The sequence below is a fragment of the Periplaneta americana genome, chromosome 12, assembly GCF_040183065.1.
Source record: "Periplaneta americana isolate PAMFEO1 chromosome 12, P.americana_PAMFEO1_priV1, whole genome shotgun sequence".
NCBI lineage: Eukaryota > Metazoa > Arthropoda > Insecta > Blattodea > Blattidae > Periplaneta > Periplaneta americana.
This window is the reverse complement of record NC_091128.1, coordinates 114,382,173-114,407,814: the sequence shown is the minus strand read 5'-3', so window position 1 is coordinate 114,407,814 and position 25,642 is coordinate 114,382,173. Positions and strand designations below refer to the sequence as shown.

Here is a 25,642-nt window from a genome sequence, read left to right as displayed (position 1 = left end):
ACTTGCGAATTCTAAATGAGGTAGTAGAGCAAGTGAACAGCTTCAAATACTTGGGGTGTTCTATGACCAGTAACATGAGCTGCTGTCAGAAAGCCAAAAGGAGGATAGCAATGACCAAGGAAACTTTAAATATAAAAAGGAAAATCTTCTGCGGACCTCTGGAGAAGAACTATGGAAGAGACTAGTGAAGTGCCTTGTGTGGAGTGTAGCATTGTATGGGGCAGAGACATGGACATTACGACGAAGTGAAGAGAAATGGCTAGAAGCATTTGAAATGTGGATATGGAGAAGGATGGAGTGTGTGAAGTGGAAAGACAGAATAAGAAACGAAGCTGTGTTGGAAAGAGTGGATGAAGAAAGAATGATTCTGAAACTGATCAGAAAGGAGAAAAGGAATCGGCTGGGTCACTTGTTGAGAAGAAACTACCTTCTGAATAATGCACTGGAAGGAATGGTAAACGGGAGAAGAGTTCGGAGTAGAAGAATATATCAGATGATAGACGACATTAAGATATATGGATCATATGAGGACACAAAGAGGAAGGCAGAAAATAGAAAAGACTGGAGCAAACTGGGTTTGCAGTGAAAGACCTTCCTTTGGGCAGAACAGTATGAATGAATGAACGAACATAAAAATAAATTAATGTCAATGCACGTTGAAAATCTCGTCCCTGATATTACAGTTTTCCAACACGTTTTGCAACACTATTTCTGGGAATGGAATAAGTAAGTTGTTCCGAAACATCGGCAATATTAAATTTTAATACACAGTTATAAAACCGAAGGACTTATTCAAAATTCCATCTGCACGAAAGCTTGAATTCTGTTGTGTCTTCAGTTAAAATATGAATAACAATCACGCTTAGCATTAGCACATTTTTTTTCATTAAGTTAATGTGACGGAATTTTTTCTTCCAAGTAAAAACAGAAAGTCCGAATCTGGATTCTCAGACCGATTTCCGAAGTAATGTGGATTGGAAAGTATTTATATTTAGACTGAATACATTTTCAGGCGAGTTTTGTCGCACCTATAATTTCTAGACTATACAACATATTCCAATGAAGTAGATGGCAATTGGCAGTTGAAGGAACCATGTATCCAACGAGATCTTGAATTACAGCTGGTAACGTCAGCTAGCGATACGCGGGAGTTGAAAGTTGCAACTAACTAAACTTAAACTAAATCACTAACTATCCCTCCAATTGGAAAGACCAACTGAATGCAGGATGTGAAATAGGTCCAAGGCCTAATGATGATGACAATGTTTGAAGCCAAAGACCAGACGACTCTGAGATCTATTTTGTCCTTACTGTTATGAGTAGAGACGAGAATTTCACGCACTATAAAATCCCAAAATATGCATGCATTCATGCACTATCAAACTATGAAACATGCACGATCAAGCGGAAAATACATTAAAATATGCACCTTCATTTTTGTTCCAAATTTTTTATTTCACTTGACTTTTTTGCACAGTTAACAACTAAGGTTCCTGCTCTTGTCAGTCAATATGCTTTTGTAGGCAGAGAATGATCTCTCTACATCGCAAGAAGTTTTGGATGCAAACTTGAATGAACCTTTTTCTGTTACTTAGTTTTTTTTTTCTTTTTTCCTTTTTCAGTCCTGATTCCTGAAGCTAAAATGAGGGTCATAAAAATCGAGAAACTGAGGTGTGAACTCAAAACCATTAAAACATGCATTTAAACTGAATATAATGTATATTATATGCATGATTATGCTAAAAATTGCTTAAATATGCATTATGCATGTTTTTATCCCCAAAAAGGCCAAAACATGCAAACATGCACGGAAAAAGTACACATATTTGGAACAGGAAAGTAATGAAATGGTTAAGTACTAAGTTTGAGCTATGTCCTATGTTCCTATAAAACATGCTTTTGCATGAGGATTACGACCTAACATTAGATATTCACAAGAAGTGGTCTCTTTGCTAACATTACGAAATGTCACTGTTAAGGCGACATATTATAAACAGACGACAAGGGACATACACGGAAATATGTATACACTTTTATTTTCCTACCAAAAAACGAACCCAGGCCTACTGAATTTGTTACAGGAAAGTTACGACTTCAACCACAGGGAAGGACAAAGTTTCTTACGTTTAAAATCTTCTATCACAAATTCGCCGTCAGACTCGAGACATTATAAAGCCTTTTTCCCTTTCAGAAAGTCTAAAAAAAATCAATAGGAGCGTAGGAGAAGCCTCCGTAGAGGTAAGGTGCCTTTGTGTAAAGTTTGGTTCGATAAGATGCAGCCTTTTGAAAATTGAAACCATTAAAAAGGGTGAACGTGTAGAAGTATGATAAAGTAACACATTCTGAAACCAGGGAAGCTTATTTCCTTTTCAAGAACTGAAACTAAAAGTGAAACAGTACAATTTATTACATCGCCAAGGAACTTGTCTTGTAAACGGTGACTGTTAATCACAGTGAATTCACGGTGAACGTCCCTCTGATAATTACGAAGAAAGTAATTTTAAACTGCGTGAATTGGTCTGGTAGAGGAGGGGGGATTGAGCTTCGTCGAGGCTACGAGAGTGTGGGGCGGAGGGATCGGAAAAAGGAGTTATTTTAATTAGTTTCCTAACTCACCACAACTTTGCGTGAAGGAATGGAACTTCTGTACTGTAATTAGGACGTCTTAGGTGGAACTATGTTAAAAGTTAACGTAGATATTTTCCACTTTTGTAGCTTTCAACACTATTCAGTTTACGAACAAACGTGGCCATAGCATCTCAACGACTTGTGGCCTATAAGTTGTTAATTCTAAAGTAAATCCTGCAAATTGTTAAAATGTCATAATAAAACATGTTCAAATTAGTACAAAGTTTTTCGGTATTTGCACCGTGTCTTATTTGCAGAGACATCTATCGTTTCGGAGCTACATCATCTAGGAAGACAGGGAAAGGGGAACAAGGAAACTGTTATGTATCACTGGTAACGAATGTAACTGCGAAACTTTGAATATCTCTATATTTCGAATAGAGCTCAAATATCCAACAAATTAGCATCATATTAATCACCACGAAGGTTTCAAATTATACATGTGTAATGTATTTGAAAGCTATGACAATTCATTTTGTGAAATCTCTCGCATTGTATTATACGTCTGTATTCTTTAAATTTAATATTTAAGTCAGGTAAGGAAGATTTAAAAATTAAACGTCTACTATTACAGGTCAACTGGAAATTCTAATGAAAAAGTCTTTTTCAGAAATTGTTGTTTATTATTAGTGTGAGACATAGATAAGGGTCTAAATATAGGTACTCTAATATTTTATTTTAAAAAGGAAAATATTTTACAATTTTATGGGCATTGAATCTAAGTGATCTTGGCTAGGTAATAGGTACTGTTTTGTTTCCCTAAAGTTTGCAGTATTTACTCATAGAGAGATCAGCTGTTAATGTATGTTTTTCAAGGAGATATGTTCTAAAAAATATTTTGAGAGCCTTTTCAATTCAAATTATAGTTTATTTAACGACTCTCTCAACTGTAAAGGTTATATCAGCGTTGCCGGAGTGCCGAAATTTTGTCCCGCATGAGTTCTTTTACATGCCAGTAAATCTAGTGACATGAGCCTGTCGCATTTAAACACTTAGGGTGGTATTCATAGACATTTCGCAGCACGCGCTACGAGCGTACTAAGCTAGCCCCGGCTATCCACTGGTTACTAGTACAGAATTCAAATCATATCCTATCGCTAACACTGGTTTATGAATACGAAAAACGCTGAACATCCACCAGAAGCCCGCACTAAAAATGTCTATGAATACGGCTCTTAAATGCCATCATCCTAGACCGGGATCGAACCCGCAACCTCGAGCATAGAAGGCCAGCGCTATACCAACTACGCTACCGAGGCCGACTGCACTGTTAATTCCTGAGCTCCAGGATCAAGGAACTTTTTACTCTGTACTATATCCTTTCTGTCATTTATTTTAAGTAGAATGAGTTAATAACAATTAGCAATCATACAGTTTAAGTGAATATTTTGACTCTGAAATGTCACAGCTGTTTTGAAACTGGAAAAATGAAGGACATTAACTGATCTGTAACATTCGTGACAAAATGTGTGTAACATCCGTGACGTGGAAGAAACAGCTATAAAATATTTACCGATTATGTTTTTGTGAAGTAACTGGATGCCATGAGATTTGCATAGCTTTCACATGGACATTATGAGAATGAATCTCTATTTGCTTGAGATAGAGATCTGAGATTTGCACTTTTTGTTAATAAGGTGTGAGATTAGTTCATAAATCTTGTAATATCCATAATGGAACTTTTTCTTTATTTTCTACAATGGTATTTTTTTTTTTTTCAAAAAACTTTTTTCTGTAAAATGATACTGATTTTCTAAATTGATTCTCATAATAAAAGTTGACTAAAGTCATTCCATTTTTAATATATACGTATATAGTTTGAAAATAGTAAAAATGTAACATCCGTAACAACTGAAATGGCTGAGGTAGGGTGAGTACACAATGAAAATGTCAATGAAAGAAGGGGCAATGAGAGGAGAAACAATATTAAAAGTGCGCGATCACGCGTCCTTGCAAGGGGATTTGAGGCTACAGGCCGATTGGACACATGTCTCATCCTAATCTTCACTGTTCCGTTTGAAAGAATATAAGATAATTTTGAAGGGGAAAAACCAAAAATGTTCGTAAACTAAAGGCTACCACATTGTTGGAGAAATGTCCCAAGCACTACTGAACAGCAACAGGATAATCACCGAAGAATTTAAGAGTCTCGGGAGAGCGAGTGCTTTGAGGTGGCCGTCGCTATCCTCGCTAGAGATTAGTATACCCCATTCAATAATTAGATCATGAAGTGATACGGACCGTCTCGAAATCTCAATGTCCATGTTAATAGGAAAAAGGAAGGAGAAACATTTTAAAGCTACGCGAAAACGCATCCTTAGCAAGGGAAATTGGGGCCGAGGAAAAGTGTCTAGGTCTATGTGATTTCAAAGTATGTTGGCCACTTGACTCATTTCAATTTTTGCCGTTCCAATAAAGGGACATTGAAAAATTGTAAAGGGATGAAACCAAAAATGGACGTACCGGTAACCCAATAGTTATCATATATGATGTAGGGCAGAAGTACGACAGAACAGCAAAAGGGCAAGATAGCAGAAGATGTTAAAACCTGCACAGAGCGTAGAGGCCGCAGTCCTCTCGAGGAAGGGATCCGATCCTTGCACTGTACGACTGACGCTCGAGTAAACTCGTCCCAAAGTATCAAAGGTAATTTGCGAAAATCAAGGCTCAGATTCAAAAGGATTTAATTGGAAAAATACCGAAATTTTTGTAGGGTGGGAGATGTAGGTCCGTAGCCCATTTTTTTAAAGGTTTATCCCGACATTTATCTTAGCACCTTAGGAAAACCAAGGAAAATCACAGGCAGGATGAGTTGTCTCAATTTATGAAAGTAGCCAATTGGCTACAATATGACCCGGGCATGATGATGGGAAGTGTCACACTTTTTTCTCAGCCTCAATGTCCATTGCTAAGCACGCGTTTTGGCTCACCTTTTAAATGTTTCTCCATTTCCGACAGATTTCAAGATTGGCTCGCCATTTACTTTCTTCGTTATTCTTAAAGGTTCTGCTTTAGTTCGTTATACTATTAACGAATTTTAATAGTATAAAAAAAATAATAATAATAATAATAATAGTAATAATAATAATAATAATTAATAATAATAATAATAATAATAATAATAATAATAAAATGATGAGAAGTATTGTCCACGAAATGAGTGTTGATGGGTAACAGTATTAGAAAGAATTACAATAACATATGTTGTAAAAGTACCATGTGGCAAATCAGAGGTGCCATCACTTCTTCTAACTCCTGTAAAACTAAAGCCTATATAAATACTTTAAAAAAAGTACTAAGCTTGCAAAATGGAAAACCGGTCTTGTACATCTTTCTCAAACAAACTTTTCATCAATCTTCATTGTTGCTTTGAAGTTATCGTCTCACGAAACTCTGGAAATTCATAAAACTTATTTCAGGTGCAGAAAGAGGTGAAAATTGTTGGGTACCAGGTCGGAGTTTTACGATGAAGACTCGAACAGATCCTACCTGAAACGTCGAAGCAGTTAAGGAGTACATTGTATTGTGTAAATGCGTGAATTACCGGTAATGTACAAGCAGACCTGATTAGAAGTTAACAGATTATATCTTTTGCTCTTAGTTGCCCTCGGTTTGCAGCACGAACTTAACAGCAGATGAAACTTTGATTTGATATTCAATTCTAATCACCATTTTGCAAGGAAAAATAATTAGACAAGCTCATAAAGTAACACATGGTTTCCCAATAATGAGGGGCTCAGATGTAAAACATGATAACAGTTTGGTCAAAAATGAGATATGTGGCGTATAATATGGTATCTTACATTCTATGTCTAATTCAGTAGTTAGTTTTCCAACATCTCAACAGATGGCAGAAGTATACAGATTTTACTTTCCTGATAACTATACAAACTGTTGCAGATATTAATATGTTTACCTATCTAATAACTTGAAAACACTAAAACGTCAGTTATAGCTCGCGCAAGAAACGATTACCGAAAACCAATGGTGGCGTTGCTGTCTGTTTTGACGTGTGTATGTTGGCACGTCGAGGGGGGAGATGTGCGAGCCGATGGAAGTGCTGTCTCTTTCAAGATTATGAACAAATGAGGACATAGCTGTGAAAATAAAGAACGTAGCAAGAGAAAAATTCCAAGCTAATTAAACGCGCAACGTGTTTACGAATGAAATAATAATACCGTGCGATACAAGACACGTATTCACATGCAATGGAACAAACTAAAGTCGTAATGTAACTATCACAACGCAAGACTGATTCTATCGATGTCCTTTCTCTTCCGACTATACTCTCGAATATCATTCAAGTTATCTCGTGACCTTTCCTCTCGTCCGCTCTTCCTTATCGCAGTGTTTGTTCGCATTCCTTCCGTCGGTAATCCGTACTTGCGAGACCTATACCATGTTTTACTCCCAAACCCCTCAATTATTCACTTCAACATACTGTGCGTGCGAGTACCTAATCGGAACTCCTGATCGTCGATAGTATTCGAGCAGCACTTAACTTTCCGAGTGCTACTCGTATTTCACGGCTACGTGTGTCTTGGCGTTTAATTTTATCTTCCTATTATTAAATACGATTTTTGGAAAACTTTCTTAATCGATACATCTCGAAACAAACTTTTATTTAAAAAATGTATTTGAAAATCGACGGGAGGAGAGATAAATCTGAAACAAAGTTCGACTATATGACCACTAGAAACCCACATCTTTCTTTTTCTTGTTTTATATTAAAAGCCAAAGTTTACAATGAGAAATTGAGGTGAAAGGTGAGCCACATTTGGAGTTTGGTTGTATAGCGGGGCAGTGATCCATTACAGCTCGGAGAGCGGCACGAGGCGCGGCTCGGCGAGGTGAAGTTGGCAAGGAGTCGAAAGAACCTAAAAAAGGAACAGGAAACGGATTGCGCAACCCTGAATACAGAATGTCTTGTTCTTTATTTCTTTTCTGGGAAAGAGGAGGACCTTTCCATTCCATCGTTCCTGCCTCCTTTTTCCCTGTCTTTCCTTTACTCGAGAAATCCATTTACGAAGATTTTACAGACGCATGGAAAGAAACGACATATTTTGTCCTATGTGCTGAAAAAAGTCGTTTTACCTGATGGTATATAAGATGCATCCTGACTTGCTCTCTTGAAATTTGTAAATAGTAACGGGATTTTATCTTATTTCGGCTAACTTAATAGTAACAACGGAGCGAGTAGGACATTGGCTTTCCAGACCTAAGACACTGTGTTCAAAGCTAAAAGAGTGCAGGTGAAATTTGTGGTAGGCGAAAACTAGACGGAACCTGTTTCCTTAAATATTCCCCTTTCTTTAGCAAACATTCTACAGTTTCTCCATAGTTTATTACCATCCTCATCACCGGTATAGAAAGGGATATGAAATTAAAGTAAGATACAATTTTCTCCACATTAACTAGGCCTACGTGAAATTTATTTTTGCTTGCTATTCAAAGGAAAGTAATCAGTAACCTCAAAATAATTTATACTAACGCTTATGTTTTCACGAAAACATCAACCAACTTACTGACTGGCATTGAAGTTGGCATATCCTGGTATATATATATGTTAATTTCCACTTATAGATTCCTAATTGTCGTCTTTTTTCTCTTCTGTTTTCTTATAGGTTTTATTTGTTCTTCTCATTTTTTTGGCACTGTGTCTTCTGCCTATTATGCTCATTTCCTTTCATTCATTCTCGTATATTCTCCCATCCTTTTTATTTCTCTCTCTTTTAGCCTTTCCTCTTTTCTTCCATGATTAACGTTTTCTTCCTATGGCTACTTATTTCGTTTTCAGTCAATTTCTGTTTATTTTTTCGTTAGTTCTTACCTGTTATGTTTTGCGTCTTCTTTTCTCCTTCGTCTATGCCTTTTATTCTCAGATCACCGGCACATTGAGAATTCCTCATCATAACACTTCACGATACCCATCATTCACCGTTTCAATATTATTAGCCATTGGAACCCCTACCTCATACCTTAAGGGACTGTCAAACATTTAGTACTTTTTATTTAGGTAATGATTGGAACATACATACACAAGACGAGATAACAGATAACTTGGGGTTGAGATGCGCAGAATTTGAATTAAGAGAAGAGAAAGACAGTTTAAAGTTGTGCAGTTGTTGAGTCGGAGCCAAGATAAAGATTCGAAGAATGGTGGTGAAATATGATGATATCGTCGAACATTGCACACATTGTAATTTGTTCGACAGTTCGGTGCTTGAGTCAGTGAACAACACGTCACAATAGTCAAAGTACGGAATTACGAGTGTTTGAACTAATGTTTGTTTCAGTAGCGTTGGGAAGAAATGCTTGAACGGCCTTAACGAGTGAATAAACGTGCAGATTTTTTTTTTACAAATGTGCTTTACTTGATAATTCCAATCTAATTCGTTATCAAAATATATTCCTAGATTTTTAACGATAGGTAAGTACGGAATTTCAATATTATTAAGCGTAATGGCCGGAATTCGACTGTCGTTCAAAGTGTTCAGCAGTCTTTTGCCCTTAGTCTTGATTGCATTAAGTCTAAGTACGTATTTGCTGGCCCAAGCCGACACTGAAATGAGATCGCTGTTTGATTTGTGGATAGAATCATTTAATATATCAGTTCGGAAATGCACATAGAGTCGGAGATAATCAGCATTATGACCGAAATTACATATATTTATTTATGTATTTTACGTATTTATTTTGCTAATAAATGTAACATGAAATATAGATAAAAATTTATCTCGCCCCTGAAAGAGTAGAAGCCGTGCTCAGGAGCGGATTCCTAAATTTATATTAAGCAGTATATAATAAAATTTGTCTTAAGTCTGCTACTTACTTACTTACTTACTTACTGATTTACTTGCTTTTAAGGTACCCGGAGGTTCATTGCCGCCCTCACATAAGCCCGTCATCGGTCCCTATCCTGATCAAGATTAATCCAGTCTCTATCATCATATCCCTCAAATCCATTTTAACATTATCTTCCCACCTACTTCTCGGCTTCTCCAAAGGTTCTTTTCCTTCCGGCCTCCCAACTAACACTCTGTATGCATTTCTGAATTCGCCCATACGTGCTACATGCCTGCCCATTTCAAACGTCTGGATTTAATGTTCCTAATTATATCAGGTGAAGAATGCAATGCGTGCAGTTCTGTGTTGTGTAACTTTCTCCATTCTCCTGTAACTTCATCCCTCTTAGCCCCAAATAGTTTCCTAAGAAACTTATTCTCAAATACCCTTAACCTATGTTCCTTTCTCAAAGTGGGAGTCCAAGTCTCACAAGCATAAAGAACAACCGGTAATATAACTGTTTTTTAAATTCTAACTTTCAGATTTTTGACAGCAGACTTGATGATAAAATCTTCTCAACCGAATAATAACACGCATTTCCCTTATTTATTGTATGTTCAATTTCCTCCCGAGTATCATTTATATTTGTTACTGTTGCTCCCAGGTATTTGGATTTTTCCACTTCTTCAAAGGACAAATCTTCAAAATTTTTTATTTCCATTTCGTACAATATTCTCGTCACGAGACATAATCATATGCTTTGTCTTATGTCTACTACACAATAAGAATATATAAATTTAAATTTACAATTTTTCATTATTTATAAAATCCATACATAATTTTTTTAATTTAATATTAGAACTATTAGAATTGACAAGATTAGGATATTTAAATATAAATTTGTTATATATTCTTGGGCCTAAATTACTAAATACTGTAGCAGTGTTGCATTTCGGTTCAAACAATCTTAAAGAATTCATACTTTTGGTTTCATAACTATGATAATGCAATTCAAAATTATTTAGATTTTTATGTATAAATTTTATTAATACAATATAATAAATTTGTATGATTTTAAGAACATTAAAGTATAAGAACAATTTTTGAGATGGAAAAACAATGTGTTTATGAAGACATAGCCTATATTATTTTAATTATTTTCTTCTCTAATAAATATAATGGATTAAAATTGGTTTTTAAATAAGCTATCCCATCCTAAAATTCCATACATAATTAAGTATATTGTGCGTAATAAACTTATTGACAAGTAATTCCTCAATAAAACAAAAATAATATATGAGGTATTGACAGGGGGTACTGTAGTAAAAGAGAAATTTGTACAAATGCATGTACATTGAATTGTAATAATTATTAATGACAACTTACGTATGTTATTAATTTTGTTTAAATAGACCTATCGAAACTTTTCATAAATAACGGTTACCTGACGTCATATAGCCTACAAAGATGTAATATGCAAAGTAATTAGAATCAGAAGTTGTTGCGAACATTTTATTCTATATGCGAACTCAGCTTTACAATGTTTGAAACTTGGTCGCTGCTTCTTTGTCGAGCTACAAGCTGTCGATTACACACCGCACAACAATTGACATACGTTGCCATCGACCAATAAGTGTGCAGCCTCGGGCAAGTCGTGTTCCTGACAACGTTCAAACAAGATTCTCTCTAGCTAATCTCGCATATTACGACGTCGTTTCACTCGAACAAATATTTGTCTTACAGCCAACACTTCATTATGTATTGTGATATGTAGCGAAGTAAACCTTCTAATTTAAGTTCGGGTTCTGATTTAGCAGGGCTGTGGTGCGATGAAGGAAATTTGCAAGCAAGGAGCTTTCTGATCATTTACATTCAGGGCACTCGCCTCTCCAAGCATCCGCGACAACGCCTGAGGTTTCGCGGAGCGTTTAAATCTCAACTTTGAAAAAAAAATACAACTACTAAGTACTTTGCAGCGCCTACAACTCTTAAAAAGCGTTGGCCTAAGCCCTAAACCCATATCTGAACTTTTCTGTAAAACAAACACTAAACCAAACTGATAAACATTTTTGGAGGTAGAGGGAAAACTCTCATTATAGACATATCATGCTTAAAAGAGATAGAGAAATTTTCGAAAACGAATTTTTTTTTACTAGAAACGTATATGTTTGAGTTACAAGACAGAAAAAATGTAACGTTTTGACATAAAAGTTTACTCTGATGTCACTTGTGATGCCCCTTTCCCTTTCGCAATTCTCTAATGTTCCTTCATCTGGAACTGCGAAAATTGGAGTGAGACAAGTGGCCAACATGCTTGGAGCTCACATAATCACATCCTCTTAGACCCAATTTCCCTTGCAACGACACGTGTTTGCGTAGGTACTTTTTAATTGTCCCTCCTCTCCTTTATTTTTCCTTTCTTTTGTTATGTTTGTCATTTGTCTTTGTTACATTGGACTGCTGCATTATATCGACACATCTGCGAAATGTATACTGTCAGTAGAGATTAATGTCTTGCGAAACATTATCTGTAGATTTGTAGTGAAAAATGAGAACCAATTGGCAATTACCTTTTTAAGTAAGTATGCATTCCTAGTTATCTCATGATCAAGAAAACCGCTAAAATCTCTTATCAGATTGGCTGGCCCCGTGATTTGAACCCGATACCTCTCACATACAATGTCTGTGCTTTACCACTGAACCATCTTGTTCGGTAATGCTTGTGTTAATATTTCTGTAAGAAAAAGAACGACATAAAATGTGTGTCTCCAAAAAGCCAAGATGTCGTGCAACGACCTCGCAATTGATGCGACTGTAAATAAAATATGTTGAAAAACATACAAGGATTATTAGATCTATAGCCGGTATCGAATAAGTTGTTATTGTGTGTTATATTTTCCCAACTATTCTAACTTTTGCTTCAAATTATTCCATATTAGGCCTATGCATATTATTTCGAGTCTAATTAAATCGTAGATACTGAATATCAACCTTTAAAAGAGCCGAACGTCCAGTTAGTATTATAGTCATGACGTGGTATAATGTGTTATAAATTGTGTATTAATTATAAAGTACGTTGATATTCTTTAATTTTATGTAGTCTAACATTAAGGACATTGCACTAGATTAAAATTTTTTTTTTCTATTGTAATGTATTTTTTTACTTAAAAAGGAGCAAAATCTTTTCAACTGCAATCTACTGGAAACCCGTCAGCTTCCCTTGCTTACCATTATAACAATTGCTTTACATGGGCCCTCCCCATCCTTTACCACAGACTCAATAGACTGTAGTGGCTGGGACGCGAACATTCAATCTTATTCACGAAATGCTGGTCGGACATGCCTTGTGCACCGTAAAACGCACAGCTAACGAAACCAACACCAATTTACCCGATTATAATGGTATAAAACTCCTGGTTAAGAGTTTCAAATTTGCATGAAATATTGGTATGTCTTTCGTTCTTTATAGGTTAATACAGCAGCAGTTGTCTTAACGCCTTAGGAAATCACGGGAAAACACAGACTTGATGTATGGTCTCTATATGAGACCAAAAAAATTCAAATGCCAAAAAGGATAAATGGTAGGAGAAACATTTAAAAGGTGTGCGCATACTTGTCCATGCAAGGGAAATTGGGAACTTAGAGGAAATGTGTATGTGACCTCCAAGCGTGTAATTTCAAAATTCTGTATGTTCCTTCAAATGGAACGGCGAAAATAGGTGAGGCAGTGACCAACATGGTAGAGTCTACTGCTTACAGAATGAGTAGCAGACTTTCAGAATGCGACATGTCCATTTCCAGAAATTGCTACAGATATGTGTGTCTGTAATAAACAAAGATTTTTCTGTGGTGGCATTTTATATGAATCAATAGCAAAAAAAAAAAAAAAATCTTTAATATTTCATCACAGAAGATATTTTTTTTCATTGCACAAATGTAATTTTATGGCAAATGAAATGTATTTTCTAAAAATGGACATGTCAGGTTTTGAAAGTTTTCTCCTCAGATAATAATGATGAGAACGCGCATTTACATTAAATATAATATTTAGCGCTACTATACTATCTCATTATACGCAGATAATGATGAAATACAAACTAAAATATACTGTTACTAATAGATCTCAATGACGGCATAATAACACTCCGAACATAAGCTTTGTTTTTTTAAGAGAGTGAAATAATTAAAAAGTATGTTAATTAAAATGTTTGCAAAGCTGCTCAATAAATTGTAGGCATTATTACAAAAACAACCCTTGTCAAAATTGCTATTTTTCAGGAGAACAATAAAAATAAATAGAACAACACATGTCAGCTGTTTCCGTACAACTGGCGTTTATCCTTGTGGCTATTGCACCTGACTTGTGTCATTTTTGGAGTGTATAAACATTTGAAATAGTAGCAAATGTGTCCTTAACTCAATTTCATTAAAAATTACTAGGGCTGTTTTTGTAATAATGTTTTCAATTATTATTATTATTATTATTATTATTATTATTATTATTATTATTATTATTATTATGTATTAATTTCTCGTAAATTTCCAGTTTAAAACACAATTCTTTATAATACCATATTTGTCTTGTATTCAGGGCTTCCTCTAGGTTCATAAACCACTTGCTTCTATTGTATTATTGGGAATACATTATGCCAAATTTCTTGCATGTACTGTATTCAACTAATTTTCGTAAAAGCATCAAGGCAACACTGCTGACATGTGCAGTACTCCCGTGGCAATATCGGCACCTACATAACACACAACATGGCAATGACAACTGGCAAACAACATTACCTTCAGGCGGGTTTCGATTTCAGGACTGAGGCCTGAATAGAGACTGATCCAGAAAGCAAATATATAACGCAGATTAGATTAATGAATGTTACAACGTTTCGAAAGGTTTGCAATTGCTTCTTGTTTCAACCAGCTTTCGTTAAAACGTCTAATTTTCTCTTTCACTTGTGAAGACTTTAAAACCTGGTCTTTAAAATTGGATCCAAAATTTTCTGTTGAATAAATTGAACTCTTCAAAATAATTAAGTTTATTTCTAATATTCTTGGTTAGGTTTCAATCTATAGTTTGATTGCTTACTTGCTAAATTAGTTAGGCCCTATGTACTTACTTAAGGGAAAATTCTGTTAAAATAGTACATCTGTATGTGTAATATTGCTCAATAAATCCATCTACTTGCTTACTTAGGGGAAAATTGTGTTAATATAGTACATCTATATGTGTAATATTGTTCAATAAATCCATCTACTTACTTATTTACTTACTTACTTACATACTTTCCACCCCTATAACATAGGACTACGATGTTTTTTTTTTTTTTTCCACTAACAAGTAATTCAGTAGATGGTCGCTACAATACACTCACCACATGTTTAATATCTCAAATTTGTATTTTTGGACTATTTTTTTAACCTTCAATTTAATGATTTACAATTCATGTTGATTTTCAGATAAGCCAATTAACATATATACTTGTATCAAACTTTAAAATATTAGTCTTCATGATTTACCAGTGCTGCTCATCGGAGTGACTACTACCGCGGAGGAATCGGAGATTACGAATAAAGCTCTCCACCGGTGATCTCCGGTACTACCGTAGGTGGAACAGGGGACATACAGAGGGATGCGGGGGTTCGGAGCGAAGCGACAGTTAGCTCGACGACCGGCGCATACTGACTGACGGTAGTTGTGAGTGGCATAAAATGGCACCAAATCAGATATCCGTTGCATGGAAATTCTTTAATTTAGTTGAAGGTAATAATAAAGTCGCACACTGTAAACTTTGTGGGCGAATTTACTCTAAGGATGGCGGAACTTCGAATTTGTTAGACCATTTGAAGCGATCGCACAATCGCGAACTTGATGAAAACAATTACGTAAAACATTTGATACGATTTCTTTTTAAATTGTTTTAGTGCTATTGTTCCCAAAGGCTCACAGTCTATGAAAAAGTTTTGAAATTTCTCTAAAATGTAACTTTCGAGGCGATAAAAAACATACGAAATATTTATAAGACGACTTGAGTTATATTTTGCTGTTTGGATTAAAATATTTCTGAATGAAACTAAAGAAACATTTGGTAATAATATAATTACAATTATCCTTAAGTTGATATCCACTTATATTTTTATTACAGAGCAAGAGTGGCGCAGTTTAGAAGAGGCAGTTCAAATGCTGTCACCCTTTAACACAATAATCACAATCCTGTCCGGTAATGAATCTGAATAAATTATGTTGGACAGTAAACTTTATCCCATTGATAGCCCACGTTTCTTTTGTTTCATTCTGAAGCTCCCATAATATATTTTACGTTAACTAAACTGATTAGAATAATATAATTGACAAACACTGTTTGCGATTAAACGAGAGTTTCTAGGAGAACTAAAGTATAAATGTTTACATTAGCTACTGAAAAGCTTTACTTCTGCGTTAGTTTTGCAGTTAGATTGAATGTTATTAATTTGATCAATGACATAAAACTAATACGGCTTTCCACATATACTATGAATTTCAAAACTAGAAAAAAAAATCTGTCAGCTAACGTAGCACTTCAAGCAAAACAAGAAAAAAAAGAGTCGAAGAAAGGGAGAGAGATTAACATAAAAGAGAGAATAAACAACAACAAATTACAACTTATTTTAAAAGACACGCGGACGTCAGCGGACTCGAATCACTACCTGATCCGATTAAAGGAACGCTCAGCGGAAAGTGTATGTCTGCGCCACAGCACATATACAACCTGCGCGGCATCAATCGGAGGTAACCGGAGGTCTCCGATTGAAAGCGCGCAAACAACCGCTCCGGAGAAAACCTAATCATAAGCAGCACTATGATTTATCATACAATTTAATGTGCCAATCTCTAACAGAATTGTCTAGATATAGGTTAAACAGAGTAGTTGAAACGTTACATCTTTATCTTAATCTTATATTTACACGTACCGTATTCTTCAAACAGTTTATCTATATTAGGTATTGTGCATATATATATATATATATGTATGTATGTGTATAGATATCCCTTGATATTTCCAGCCTGGGGTTCAAATATTGGTCGGAACAAGTTACCCGGTTGAGATTTTATCCAGAATTTTTCTCTCAACCCACTAAGAGCAAATGCTGGCTAACTTTCGGCGCTGGATCCTGAACTCATTTCGTTGGAATTATTATCTCTATTTCACTGAGATGCTACATAACCATCGCAGTTGATAAAGCGTCGTGAAGTAAACCAATAAAAAAAAATATGTCTATTGGAATACGTGGAATACCTCATTTAGTTATGATTTCCCCTACTTTTGTCCTGTTGACAGTGTCGAAAGCTTTACTATAATCTATGAATAGAATATTTATTATATTCTCGTCGTTTTCCAAATAATTATTTTAAATAGAGACAATCAAGTTAGCTATCCATTTATGTTTAAATGAAAGCGGCTCAATCGTCGTTTCGTGTTATTAGTCGAGGTGCTTATTCCTTATTTTCAACTGATTGTAGGACTGTAGTAGAGTTGGCACTACTGTTTGTTTTAAGTGAATATATTCTTACCTAAATCCGTGGCGAGTTGAAGTTAGAAACTAAAGTGTGCCCACAGCAATAGGGAAGTAGCTCCGACGATGAAATGTGGGTGGCACCCAGGAAGCAGCTTTCAATATACGACACCAAGGGATTCGCACCTCCCCCCTCCCACCTCTAGGTAATACTATAGCTGTCTTCGCTTCTGCGAGCACTGCTGCAGAAAGAATTGCATTGATATTTGGAACAGGTCTCGACCAATACACATTGATTTGAAAACGTGTCCTGCATCTCAAATGTACCATGTCAACATTTTTTTTCAATTCCCTTTCTTCGATTCTGAAATGGAACGTATGCTCCCGTCTCTTGTAGTTAAGTATAGTTGCATTATAGGATAAAGCACAGACGTTGAAAATGCACACAAGTGTTTATTCAACCCCTCGATTCCGTCGTAAAATATGATTTCATGTACTGCATTTAGCGTTTCTACAAGATAAGAATTTTTACTGCGTAATAACACTTCCTTCTTGTAATATTTGGGGATATTGAGCATTCATATGCGCAAGGTTTCGCTGAAATGTATATAAAATAAATTGCAAGGCATTCTCTATGACTAAGCGTAATAAAAACTCAGGAACGTTTTGGTGTAATACGAGACACATTTGAATAATTTATTTCGCAAAAAGAGTGTACACTGCATCATATCCTTTAATAAACAAGTTTAAATTAAATATATTTTTAGACTCTTTACTTACTTTAATGTAATTCTTTATTAAATATTCCTCTTAAACTACAGAGGATCTTCAGAGATGATAAGATAATTAAGTATAACTCCAATTCTTCATTGATCGTCCTTTTTTAACTACACAGACTGTCCAGAGACCAGGGAATGATGAATGGTAATTATAATTCTTTATATAACTTCCCTTTTGGTCTACAGTGAATATTCAAAGGATGATGAGACTGTAATTTTACTTCCTAATTAACGTTCATTTTCAACTACAGAAAGTAAAGAGAGAAAGGAATCGAGGAAAAGAAGCAAGGAAGAAAGAAACAGAAAAACAAATGAAGTACGAAAGAAGAAAAATGAACGAAAAATAAAAGGAAAGAAAGAAAGAAAAAGGAAGAAAAGAAATACATTAATAAATGAACTGGAAAATACTGAAAGCAGAAAAGAGAAAAGTAAAGGAAAAATAAAATAAAAATTTGGAAAGACAGAAAAAATGAAGAAAAACACCGGAACAAGATATAAAGAAGGCAATGAAGATACATAGAGAAAGGGAAGGGACTAAGTCAAGAGGAAAATATAAAAAGGAAGGAAAAAATTTCTGAGGTAGAAAGGAACGGAGAAAGACAAAGGTTGAGGGGAAAAAGAAAATGGGGAAGAAAAGGTTGATGGAAAAAAAACTGAGAAAGAACAAATCTAAAAATTAGTAAGACTGAAGAAGAAAATAACTAAGAAAGAGGAAGCGGCAAAGGAAGGCAGACGTTAAGAGAAAGGAGAAGGAAGTAAGGAAAAAAGAAACTGAGAAAGAAGAAGTCGGAAAAAGAGAAGGTAAAAGGCTGATGAAGAGAGAAACTGAAAAGGAAAAGAATAGAGGGAAAAAAGCTGAGAAAGAAAAAACTAGGTAAGAAATAAACTGAGGAAAAGAGGCTAAGGAAGAAAGAATCTTAGGAAATTGGCTGAGCAAGAAAGAAACTGAGGAAGAAAATGGCTGAAGAATAAAGAAACTGAGGAAGTGAAAGGCTAGGAAAGAAATTGAGAAAAGAAGGAGCTGAAAAAGGAAACTGAGTAAGAAAATGGCTGAAGAATTTAAAAAAACTTAAAAAGTGAACGGCTAAGGAAAAATGGAGAAAGGAAGAGACTGAAGGAAACTAAGTAAGAAATAAACTGAGAAGGAATGGAATTTAAGTGAGGGGGGCACGGATGGCCCAGCACTGCGATCTGTTGAGATCTATTGCGCTAACCCTCGATATGGAATGAGTTGTGTGAAATAGATCCGCTACGCTCACCAACCCAACCACATGACTCCCTAACGACCGGTCCCTACAGCCAACAGAAATCCATGTACCATTCCTGCTTCGGCAACTTCCTCCAAGGCCCCCCTGTCCGAGGCGAAACTCCTCCCCCGAGTAGGTCCGCCTCGGGTGCTCGTTACAGGATCCATCCGTCGTCGTTTAGATACATTCCACAGAGGCCGGTCGAGAGAGCCAGTAGTTCCGGAAGGCCGCCTGTAGAGTAATCTGAAAAACCAGAAAGGGATGATGAGGAAAGGATGATGGGAGAGGAAAGGAAGTGGCGAATATGAGTGGAGTTCCAATCTCCTGATAAAGTTACCTGATATTCATCCATAGGAATGAGGGAAAACCCCCGAAAAAACCTCACCCAGGCAACTCGTCCTCATAGGTAATCGAACCCGGGACCGCTGGCTTCGGAGTTAGACTCGCTAACCTTTCAGCCACAACGGTGGACAACTGAGAAGGAAATAAGTTGTAAAAGAATATTAGGAAAGGAAAAGACTGAACAAGAAAGAAACTGAGGGGGGAAAAAGTCTGAGGAAGAAAAAAATTGAGAAAGAAAAATATTGAAGGGGAAAGAATCCGGGGAAGTGGAAGGCTGAATGAGAAAGAAACCGAGGAAGAAAAACATTGAAGAAGGGAGCTGAGTAAGTATAAGTCTGGATAAGAAAGAAATTTGAGAAAGAAAAGGGCCAAGTAAGAAAGAAAGTGAAGATGGAAGCTAAGTAAGAAGGAAATTGAGAAGAAATTGGCTGAGGAAGAAAAACTGAAGAACGGAGCTCGATAAGAAGGAAATTTGAGAAGGAAAAAGGCTGAGTAAGAATGGAATTGAGCAGGAAAATGGTTGAGGAACAAAGAAACTGAGAAAAAAAAGGCGAAGGAAGAAATAAAGTTAGAAAGAATTATACCAACATAGATAGAAGAAAGATTAAAAAAAAATAAAAAGGGAAAGATTAAAGAAAATGGTGAAGAATGAAGAGATGACATTGATTGAAAATTAAAACGTTTAATATAGAACGAAAGTCACAGACACGTAGAAGGAGAGCGAGAGACATAAAGACAGAAGGAATGTAAAAAAAATAGTGCAGAGAATAAGTAAATAATGGGAGCTGTGAAGATAAATTTTATTAGTTTGCTGCAATATCATCCAGTTTGTTAGTTGGGCATTAAATCAGTAAATTATGCTAAATTTCAATAGAAACAGAGAATATTGAGATAACATTGGAGTGTCGGTGATGTTTGACAATTTCGCCTGGGAAGCAGACATTTACCCTTACACAAGACCAAATAAAACCTACCTGTCGCATGCGTTTTACATGTCCTGATGCATGTTTGGGGATGAGATCCGGGTCATACATGTAAAGCAAACTGAATTCAAATTTTAGATTGCACCATTTTAATCTCGCGGCATGGCCTATATAGTAGGGCATCAGTATGAGTTTTGCTCACTAACCCCCACCCGTTACCACCCCCTTTCCAGACACATTTCACATTCAAATCCATGGCAGGACGAAGAGAAGGGTGGAAACAGGAACCTATGTTTTAGAGAACAAGCAACCCCCACCTCCACAAACCCCTCACCCCCACATCATGATTAAAAGTTCCCGACGACCTCTTTTCATTCCACACGTATCATGCAACCTGGGGACGTTAGCGTTATGGGACGGACGGCCGGAATGAACGCATAAAGCATTGTCAACATTTTGAAAATTTTCCCAGTTCGGGGCGAGGGGGGTGGATTACTTGTTGTGGAAATAACAGCAGAAGGACTTCATGCAGATATTTTATATTATAAGGGTACGTGATATGATTCCACAAGACTGAGCACAATATTAGTTTTTTTCCTGTACGTCTCCCTTCTTTTCCGATGTTAACGTGCTTCTCCTTCCCCCTCTCACATTTCTGTGATATCACCGAAGTTCCTGGGGCGTGTTATGCCTATTTGCATTGTTTAAATACCTAATATTCGTATTAAATAACGGTTATGCGGAAGAATACACAGCTTCGGCTTCAGACTTATTGGGCGTCTGGACGCGCTGGGAAAAGTCTTTATTTGATTCGAGATTAAATTCCGCTTTTGTTTTCTATCACTGACATGTATTAAAAAGGTAAAAATCCTATTAGAGTCTTAACTGATTATTCCGGACTCATCGGTATTCAGCATTTCCAATGCTTCTTTTCGAAAAGCCTTAGCTTTCATTATACTCTTAACGTATTTATTTATTATTCATCCGGTCTAAATATTAGCACTACTTACGCCTATATTTTTACGGTTTTTTAAATTTATGTTGAAACAGTTTTATTTCTGCCGTGCTTCATTTTGTTTCTGGTACGATTGTGTTTCCCCTACTATCAATTTCGTCCACCGCTGTAGAGTAACGGTTGGGAAAAGTTAGCCTACCTGGTTGAGGTTTTTTCCCCGGGTTTTTCCTCAACCCATTAGATAGATAGATGGATTTATTGAGCAATATTATAGATACAGATGTACTATAATATCATAATTTCCTCTTAAATGCAATGCACGGGTCTTCTGACCGTACGTCCTTTGTATCTAAAACAAGTCCTACTTTGTAGGCTTTTCACCCCCCTCACCTATGATTAGATCCAAAGACTATCTAAAAGGACACACAGATTAAAATGAAAATGACACAAACAAAACATTACATAATATATCCTAACCTGAAACAGACATAAAAGTGCATAATATAGTAGATATACCATTATCCCTTCGTCATTTCGCATCACAGACTTCAACAGCTGAAGTTCTAATCCGTCTCGCCTTCAAGAGGAACAATCCAGTCTTTTTTCCCCATTCTCTATTCCCCATGAGGTGAAGACATGCAAGCTAACTCCTATTCTGACTTAGCATCAAGGTTGGTAGATATTTTCTCCGGATATGTTCCAATTAGACTCACTGCAATAAAATATGTCTATAGGAGTCCTTTCCTCCGCACAGTGGACAAAGGCGCTCTCCTTCTTCGTTGACAATTTTATTACCCTTCCATGCCTCAATCTTAGTCACGTTAAACCTGCTCTACTGCCTTTGTTACAAGAATTTATGTAGTCACACCTCCCCCAGTTAAGCATGAAGTCCATTTGTACTTACTTACTTACTTACTTACTTACTTACTTACTTACTGTCTTTTAAGGAACCCGGAGGTTCATTGCCGCCCTCACATAAGCCCGCCATTGGTCCCTATCCTGAACAAAATTATCAATTCTCTATCATCATATCCCACCTCCCTTAAATTCATTTTAATATTATCTTCCCATCTACGTCTCGGCCTCCCTAAAGGTCTTTTTTCCCTCCGGCCTCCCAACTAACACTCTATATCCATTTCTGGATTCGCCCATACGTGCTACATGCCCTGCCCATCTCAAACGTCTGGATTTAATGTTCCTAATTATGTCAGGTGAAGAATACAATGCGTGCAGTTATGTGTTGTGTAACTTTCTCCATTCTCCTGTAATTTCATCCCTCTTAGCCCCAAATATTTTCCTAAGAATCTTATTCTCAAACACCCGTTGTCTCTGTTCCTCTCTCAAAGTGAGAGTCCAAGTTTCACAACCATACAGAACAACCGGTAATATAACTGTTTTATAAATTCTAACTTTCAGATTTTTCGACAGCAAACTGGATGATAAAAGTTTCTCAACCGGATAATATCAGGCATTTCCCATATTTATTCTGTGTTTAATTTCCTCCCGAGTATCATTTATATTTGTTACTGTTGCTCCCAGATATTTGAACTTCTCCACCTCTTCAAAAGATAAATTTCCAATTTTTATATTTCCATTTCGTACAATATTCTGGTCACGAGACATAATCATATACTTTGTCTTTTCGGGATTTACTTCCAAACCTATCTCTTTAGTTGCTTCCAGTAAAATACCCGTGTTTTCCCTAATCGTTTGTGGATGGAAGTCCGTTTGTACCGTATTTAATTTTCCCGCATTTTTCCACCCCAAATTTTCGCCCCATACAACATAGCAAATGCTGTGTAACTTTCGGCTCTGGACACTGGACTCATCTCGCTAGCATTATCATCAGACATAGCATCTTGGAGACCGATTGAGGGGAATTTTGTGCACGCAAATTAACTGAATGCTGGAGCATAAGCCTGTGTATAGCTGCAAGAGCGGCACATGTACATAACAGACTATGTAGGGAGGAACATTATGAAATAAACAAATGCTTGTTCACCACGACACACATATAGTTTGTAACTACCCGTCAGTACCCTACTTATCTGCATAGATAGTGCATCTGTAGTACATCATGACGAAGAAAAAGGGATCTACGAAGTATCAATTTGTGACAGAATTTGGAGGCGAGTGTTTTGAAGTGAATGGGGAATAAATATATTACTTGCAAACTGTGTAGCATAAACATGCGAGATGGCAAACATCAATATATATAAAACGAAAGTGAAGATCTGCCAACAGGTAATTCCATTTCAAATAAACAATCACAATTTTAACAGAATTTGTGTGAGATTATGGTAAATGCTGGCATCCTGTTCTTTAAACTACATTTTGGAACCTGGTGGCTGGTAATTCACGAGGATTTTCCCGCCACTTACGGAGCTTATTTCCGAAGACATTGTCAGCAAACGTTGTCATATAAACATGTGCCCTAATCTCAGTATTTTCAGAGTTACACTAATTTGAAGTTGCTAGTAAAATACCTTTTTTCTTCAGTTTTAAGAGTAAAAGAATATTACAAATAGAGAATGAACTATTAAGAAGTATCATTTCTTTGAATGGCTAGTGTTCTGAAGCTAAAAATGTGTTGTTAATTGTTTTGTACAGATTTCGTTCAATTTTTAACAAAAAATCACATTATTCTTACGCACTTATCACAAAAATTGTTACAAATCACACTACTTTAGGAACTTGAATCTTTACAGTTTTAATTATGCATCCTAATGTACAGTCTTGAAGAATTTGCAAGAAAAGTGTGATTTGTAACAATTGCTGTGACAAATGCATAAGAAAAACGTAATTTTTTAGTTAAAAATCGAAAAATAAATTCTGTACGATGCAACTATGGAATTCACAACACATTTTTAGCTTCAGAATACAAGCTAATTATACTCCCGAATAGTTCATTCTTTAACTGTAATATTCTTTTACAATTAAAACTAAAGAACAATGGTATTTTATACTTACTTACTTATTGGCTTTTAAGGAACCCGGAGGTTCATTGCCGCCCTCACATAAGCCCGCCATTGATCCCTATCCTGAGCAAGATTAATCCAGTCTCTACCATCATATCCCACCTCCTTCAAATCCATTTTAATATTATACTCCCATCTACGTCTCGGCCTCCCCAAAGGTCTTTTTCCCGCCGGCCTCCCAACTAACACTCCATATGCATGTCTGGATTCGCCCATACGTGCTACATGCCCTGCCCATCTCAAGCGTCTGGATTTAATGTTCCTAATTATATCAGGTGAAGAACACAATGCGTGCAGCTCTGTGTTGTGTAACTTTCTCCATTCTCCTGTAACTTCATTCCTCTTAGCCCCAAATATTTTCCTAAGAACCTTATTCTCAAACACCCTTAATCTCTGTTCCTCTCTCAAAGTAAGAGTCCAAGCTTCACAACCATACAGAACAACCAGTAATATAATTGTTTTATAAATTCTAACTAACAGATTTTTTGACAGCAGACTAAATGACGAAAGCTTTTCAACCGAATAATAACAGGCATTTCCCATATTTATTCTGCGTTTAATTTCCTCCTGAGTGTCATTTATATTTGTTACTGTTGCTCCAAGATATTTAAATTTTTCCACCTCTTCGAAGGATAAATCTCCAATTTTTATATTTCCATTTCGTACAATATTCTGGTCACGAGACATAATCATATACTTAGTTTTTTCGCAGTTTACTTCCAACCCTATCGCTTTACTTGCTTCAAGTAGAATTTCCGTGTTTTCCCTAATCGTTTGTGGATTTTCTCCTAACATATTCACGTCATCCGCATAGACAAGAAGCTGATGTAACTCGTTCAATTCCAAACCCTCTGTGTTATCCTGAACTTTCCTAATGGCATATTCTAGAGCAAAGTTAAAAAGTAGAGGTGACAATGCATCTCCCTGCTTTAGCCCGCAGTGAATTGGAAAAGCATCAGAGAGAAACTGGCCTATACGGACTCTGCTGTAAGAGTTCTATTTTTAGTAAATATAATTCCCTAAGTTTGAAATGATGATTATAACATGAGATGTTTAATCTTTGTTCCAGATCCTCCTATCGTCACAGTGAGTCCGGAGAATGTGACTGTCAACGAAAGCACGGACATCCTATTGTTCTGTTCCTACGAGGCAAACCCCAACACTCTTGAGAGCGTCAGTTGGTGAGTCACTCTTTTGTTCTCTTCGTCTTAATTGGTCTCATAAATCAATATTTACTAGCAGGTGGTACAGTTATGGGAATAATCATACTCTGTGAATGAATCTCATTGCTTTTCTGATGTGTTAATGACTTTTAGAACAGATTATTTGTCACAAATCATTTTTTTTTCTTGTAATACAGATTTCAGCTCCGTATTAGACGGAGTATAAACAACTTTGACCTAACATCGACTTAAGGCTTAATATGTGGGGGTTCAACTGTAATGCATTTTGAGACGAGAAGTGGAATATTATGTTCCATCAGACGTATGGTTGATGAAGAATGTAGACT

General features: G+C 36.2%; 1 protein-coding gene across 16 annotated transcripts in view; it reads left to right on the top strand.

Moving 5' to 3' along the window:
- The window catches only part of nrm (neuromusculin), a 1,323,427-nt gene that overhangs the window by 972,668 nt on the left and 325,117 nt on the right, over positions 1-25,642 (top strand). For all 16 annotated transcript variants that reach the window (XR_011335314.1, XR_011335315.1, XM_069842000.1 and 13 more), the window contains one exon: positions 25,202-25,313. Coding sequence is in view for 14 of the 16 variants with exons in the window: in XM_069842000.1 (XP_069698101.1) it covers positions 25,202-25,313 (112 nt within the window). In the remaining 2 variants the exon portion in view is untranslated. The remainder of the gene's footprint in view (positions 1-25,201; positions 25,314-25,642) is intronic.